The sequence below is a fragment of the Saccostrea cucullata genome, unplaced genomic scaffold, assembly GCF_032062105.1.
Source record: "Saccostrea cucullata isolate Sc308-1 unplaced genomic scaffold, CSIRO_AGI_Scuc_v1 ctg8267, whole genome shotgun sequence".
NCBI classification, from domain to species: Eukaryota; Metazoa; Mollusca; class Bivalvia; order Ostreida; family Ostreidae; genus Saccostrea; species Saccostrea cuccullata.
The window spans coordinates 21,513-28,223 of NW_026926813.1; the positions used below are offsets into that span (position 1 = coordinate 21,513).

The window sequence follows — 6,711 nt, forward strand, 5'->3', positions numbered from 1 at the left end:
GTGTTGCAGAGAATTCAACGGCAAAAATCCTCTCCAGTTTTCCAATTTGGTGAGAAAGAATTTGAATGGCTACATTAAGCATGAAGGGCAGCAAAACGTCCAACAAGAAACCTCTTGTCAAAATATCAGCGTCAAGATAAATGTTATTGGATCACCTAGGGTTGGAAAGACATCTCTTATACAAAGACTTGCAGGTAAATGAGTAATTCGTATTTTGAAAAAGACAACTGAAAATGAAAGTTTTTGACTAACATGAATAAGAAAACATTTACATCGACTGATGACTTTCATGTTTTTTTTATTCATTTAAGGTCATACAAGCCCTCGAAAAAAGATTGCTTTGCTAGATGGACAGCCAATAGAAGTAACTTTTCATGAAACAGACATTCGTTTGCAGGTAAGTTATTTAATCTACTAAGCAATCTAATTCTTATTTCTCATTTTCCACACCACGTATACAGGAACAAAAATTTATAAATTGATTGTAATGATACATTTTTGTCTTCAGAGGGAGATACCACATCGGGATTCAGATGCCTTTCTCCTTGTCTACTCACTGGAAGACAGACGTTCCTTGTCTGTTGTTGCTCAAATAGTTCGTCAAATGCGATACAAATATAAGATTACCTCGCCGATATTCCTTGTCGCCAATAAGATGGACCTTGTAAGGAACCAGTCTCTAACAAAGGAAGGTGAGTGAAAATTTCAAATCATACAGATGTTATCTTGGAATTTCATGTATTAATTTATTTCTTGCCTGTACTCATGTCATATATTACATGTATTTGATGTCTATTGGCCATAACCGTTTTTCTTTTTCCTTTACAGATGGAAAACTCCTAGCACGAGAACACAAATGTAAATACTCGGAAACTTCACTTGTGCAAGAGAATGACCTTGATGCATTTATCATAACCATCCTACAAGGAATAGCTGTCGAGGATGAATTGTATTCTGATATTGAATATAGAAATAACGAAATAGAATCAAAGAAAAAGAAACACAAAGGACCAATTCTTAGACTTCTGTCAAAACTGTCCAAGTGTTATTCTAGCTAAGACATTACTATGCAGAAAGAGGCAGGAAAATACTTTCTCCTATGTAGTGTAAATCATTATTTTCTTTTAAACATAAGTGGGCCTTTTGTCTATTGCATACTGTATACTTATGCAATAAAATATTAAGAAATGAATTTCTATTTTAAAATTGTAGCAAGGAATATGATATAAATATTAGACAATCCAGCTACAATGTATCTGTAAACTGTTCGTATTAAAGTGGATATAAGGATCGGCTGTTTCAGCAAGAATGACTAGGAAAAAGAACCATTCCTTTTATGAAAAGAAAATTCTATTATATCTGTAGAGAACTATGCCAAGCATTGAGCAAATATGAAGAGGACAATCTGGATATAATAGTAATCATATATAGGGGGGATCTCAAAATTTTCTTGTATTAAATCAAGCCTTAAAGCTAAACAATCATGCCAAAAATTCAAGGTATAGTATATTTTTGTAAAAAAGTAATATGAACTGCAAACATTCACACAAATATCAAAGTAAAAATACGCATACGCCCTCTCTTTGTTAAAATACGAAATGAATCGAATCAGTAACCACTTTATTAGACAAAATTATTATTTTCTTCTATTCATCATGGACAATTATTTCTTCATGATTAGGTGCTATCAATCATGATAATTTGTTTCATTTCATTTTCATTGATATCAGAATCTAGCAATGCATATTTTTTACTACTTATATATGATTTAAAATTGTTCAATATCCCTTTATAATGCATCGAATACCTCAAATCCAAATGAGTACTATTCATAGTTGTCTCCCGCTTTCGAGAAAGCGAGGGGACATTAAATCTCATTCGTCAGTCTGTCCGTCCGTCACAAAAACTTTAACCTTGCACATAACTTTTGATTTAGTGGAGCTGTGACTTTCATATTTCACATCTGTATTCCTTGTGAAAAGACCTGTCTTTAGGGACCATCAAACTTGACCTTGACCTTGGAGTTTGACCCACTTTAAACTTTTACTTTAGCCATTACTTTTGAACGGTAGATAGTAGGACTTTTATATTTCACATATGTATTTTTTGTGGAAAGACCTTTCATTGGATATCAACAACTTTGACCTTTTGACCCTTGAAGATTTCCGTACTTGTGTAAAAACTTTAACCTTGGCCATAACTGTTAAACTGTAAGGGCTAGGGCTTTCATACTTCACATATGTAATCCTTGTGAAAAGACACTTCATTGGATAACAAGAACTTTGACTATCTGACCTAGGAGTTTGGCCCACTTTTTAAAAACTTTAACCTTGAACGGTAGGGGCTGGTGCTTTCATACTTCACATATTTATTCCTTTTGACAAGACCTTTCATTTGATAACAAGATTTTGACCTTTTGACATTGACCCTCGAGTTTGACCTACTTTTTAAAAAAATAACTTTTTAAGGCCTAGGGCATGCAAACTTCACATATTTATTCCTTGTGACAAGACCTTGCATTGAATATAATCAACTTTGGCCCTTTGACTTTGACCTTGGAGTTTGACCTACTTTTTAAAAACTTTAACCTTAGCCATAACGTTTGAATGGTAAGGACTTGGACTTTCATACTTCACATAAGAATATGCTTGTGAGAAGACCTTTCATTGGTTACCACGAACTTTGATCCTTTAACCTTGATCTTGGAGTTTGACCTACTTTTTAAAATCTGGGTACCAATGTATTTAATTTGCATTTAAGAAAAGTTTAATCTTCGCCTTGTTGCCATAAGGGGTCATCAGTGTTTCACAAACGCATCTTATTCCTTTTAACTTTTGATTGAGAAGAGATAGGGCTTTCATATTTGACATGTACATTACCTATGACAAGATATTTCCGAGCATACTATGATTTCTGACTCCTTAACGTTGGCCTTCACGATTGACCTTATTTTTTTTTTAAAATTAACTTTGGTGATAATTTCGAAATGACATATGATAGGGCATTCATATTTGACATCTCACCCACAAAGACACCGAAAGCGGGGGACCACAATTCTTTGAATTTGCTTGTTTTCATTTTCAATAAACTGAAAGAGTGTTTCGAAAGATTTATAAATTCAAAATCACCATCATTTCAGTTTTTAACAAGAAGTATGTGAGCAAATGCTCACTAGTAATACCCCCGCTCTGATGTGAATATACACTATCATGTTGATATACGCAAGTTAAGTAGAGGAAGTCAACATCCCATTTGAAGAAAAAAGAATCCCAATATGACATGCCTCAGCAAAGAATGTACTAAAATTTCAAGCATCTGCAATGAGCTGTTTCTGAGAAAACAGTGACATAAATTTGTTACATGTGTTACGAACAGACGCACGGATAAATATGAAGTTGACATCGGATTTTGAACAAAAATGAATCCTAACATATGGCATGCCTCTGCAAAGCATGTGCTAAAATTTCAAGCATCTGCGATGAATAGTTGCTGAGAAAACTGCGACGAAAATTTGTTACGGACAGACACATGGACGGACAGACAGACAGACTCACAAGGGTAAAACAGTAAACACCCTTCTCCTTCGGAGTGGGGGTATAAATATCTTGAGATTGTTCACCCATCCTCGACCAAATTAATGGTTCTTTTTCGTAAAACTATTTTGATTCTACACACCATAGTCTGACATTGATATTAATAGAATCATGTGGAATTCTTATTAATAAGTTATTTTGCTCTGAAACCAGGTATTGTAACTGCCTGTTTCAATTGGTGCTAATTATACTTTTATTTGTTGACTTTTTTTACGTTAATATAAAAAAAGAAATCTATATGAAAGGAAAAAATTTCCTGTGGCCTTTAATGCAACAATTATTTTTAGCAACTAACATGATCATATCATTCACACATCGGCTCAGTTTTTTCGTATTTTGATGTACTTTGTGACAATAACTATATACATAAGACGAAGATGACAAATTAACGAAACTATATGACCAACGCAAGCTTTTTTCCCGATCTTTGTCTTGTGTGTTTCATGTAGTAGGTAGTGTCAAACTCTTCAATTTCGATTAGCCCCCCCCCCCTTTCAATTTGCTTCCGACTCCCATGCACTAAGCCGACCGCCTAGTAGTCCGAAGGTTCACAAGTCCGACGGCTTATTAGTCCGATTGAGCAAAAGTTTCGAACTTTATATTTACATATCACCACAAGTAACGATTAAGAGTTTTGTTGAACATATAAAAAGAGATTAATTTCTTGATCATTATGGAACATGATTACAGGTAGTATTCGTCCTGTTAAAAATCGATATGTTTGTAGTTAATGTAAATCACTGAAACTAAAAGGTCTTTGGACACAGATTTAAAGTTAATATTTTCTGTATAATTAATTCATGACTTATTTGTTGCTATATAAATTCATTATAAGTTATTTTATCTCGAAGTTATTGAAGCTTCGAATTTCTGGACGCGTTTGATCGATAGACCCTTGCACGTCCACAGATTTTAATTTCATTTTTAATTAATACTTATGAAAAGTGGCAATATTATTGTGTATTAATGAAAAATATTTAAAAAATCTTGAATTCAGATAGAAATATTCGACAGCAAAACCCATTCATAGAATTTCAGTCCGTGTTCAGTGGTTTGTGCAGAATTTAACAATTGAACACATTCGGTGAATCGTAAACACTAACAATAATAGAGCTCGTGCCCTGTGAGCTTGCCCTGTTTACAAAAACACTACGTTTCTCGGGTATATTCAATTTGTGAAACACTGAGCACGGACAGACGATGCTAATGAGTGTGTTTTACTGAATTTTCTTGATAATAGATGATATATTTTACATTAATAAACAACCAAGTTGCCAAGAACTTTTCTTAAATATCAAGGATAAAGTTAAAATTCGTGAAAGTCCAAGGTGGTGTTAATTAAACGCGCCTTTGAATTCGTAGTTCAAATATTGTACAGATCAAACCATATATTTATATTTTTGTGTGAAATGCACTGCAATATACAACTCGTGATATTAATATCAACTTAAAACTCCTAAAACGTAACTCGGTGCACCGAGCGGCTACGCTGTTGCTCTCCAACTGCCAATATTCTAAAATGGTAATGATATAAAGATACCAAAGAATATTTTAACGATAAAATTAATGGAAGAGTGAAAAATACAAATAGATATCAATTAACGGATTAATTAAATAAACATAATGTCAATTTAATTGTTCAGATTAAAGTCTATAAGCGGCATGATAGGGCAGTAGATGGTGTGCATTTCACACGGTGATAATATTATACATAAGATTTTTAGAAAATATTAAGTTAAAATCTGTGTCTAAGCACAATTATATATGAACTGGATACTAACATCCAACTCACAAAGTCGCCAGCGTTGCGCAGTGGTTAGAGCATCTGCTCTAGAGACGCGAAGTAAGGAGTTGATCCTTGAGCTGCTGGTTCTAATCCCCTAATGGGGGACGTGGACACCAGTACATCGGGAGAGACCGTATAAACCGAGGTCCCGTGTCTCAGTAGATGCTGACACGAAATAGATCCTTCACTGCTCAATGGCCCTGAGTGCCGAATATAGAACAAAACTTGTAACTCTCCACCGGTGGCGTGTCCATGTGAGTGAAAAATTCTCGAAAGGGACGTTTAACAATCAATCAATCCAACCCACAATTTATCCCAATGTTGTTCATACTGCATACTTGGAATAAATTGAAAATTAACTTTACAATTACAGAAGCAAGTGCAGATCAAAGAATATCAATTATTTTGATTACCTCTGTTTGGCTTTTTTCTTCTGTAAAAAGGGACCTCGATTTTATCTATGCTATGGACCTTCTCTACGTTAACGACTAATAAATGAATCATCGCGAGAATCAGACCCAGGCCCCAATCACTAAGCGAGCGCCATACCACATTGACAAAGTTACCTTGACCTGTCAACGGTGAAGAAAGAACGAGTTGAGATGCGGAAATATGCAGAATATAGGAGGGAAGTTTCTAATTTGATTAATAATATTTAGTCGCAGTATTTTGTGGTCCGAATTTCATGAACCTGTTGAGATACAATATATAATCTAAGGACTGTTTAGAAGAGATACATCACCATTATCAGGTCTAAGGGTTGTTACCCGATGGCGCTTGCACCCGAAGTAGACAATCCTACTCAGACCTTGGTGATGTCTCCCTTCAAAACAGTCCAAAATAGTTTTATTATCCATAAGAATCTAAATTTTCAATTAGATAGCGTTAAAAAGTAGTAATCGAATCTCTCGTGTTCTCCTACTCTGCTCTGATTTATGCTTTCAGTGTCAACAGACAACTTGAATTCATCGTTAGTATCTGTTGTTTACCAATCCTGCATATAAAGCAATTGTACATGTGAAATAATTAGAAACCAAAGGTACCTCACTTAAACCATGCACTGTATTTTCATTCAGTGCTCAGTAGAGCTAGAAGGACCATGGTCCTCTCCTCTTGCATGTTAAGGGTGATTCTTCCTTGATAACTTCAATATCTTTAAGGATGGAGAGAAAAATTATTATAAAACCAAAGTAAGGATTCACGTTTGTTTTCTCGTGCTCCTAGTTTTCCATCTGTGGGAGGAATAAAACATGATGGTTATTAACCAACCACATCGAATTAAGTTTTATAATGTTTTGATGTTGTATAAGATTGATTATTATTGTTTAACGC

General features: G+C 34.5%; 1 protein-coding gene across 1 annotated transcript; it reads left to right on the forward strand.

Annotated features, from left to right (window-relative positions):
- The first annotated feature begins 455 nt into the window (after window positions 1-455).
- On the forward strand, window positions 456-1,058 carry LOC134272715 (GTP-binding protein Rit2-like). Its single transcript, XM_062754916.1, has 2 exons — window positions 456-692; window positions 829-1,058. Exons 1-2 carry the CDS (start codon window positions 488-490, stop codon window positions 1,056-1,058), a joined length of 435 nt encoding a protein of 144 aa, XP_062610900.1. The 5' UTR covers window positions 456-487.
- The last annotated feature ends 5,653 nt before the right edge of the window (window positions 1,059-6,711 follow it).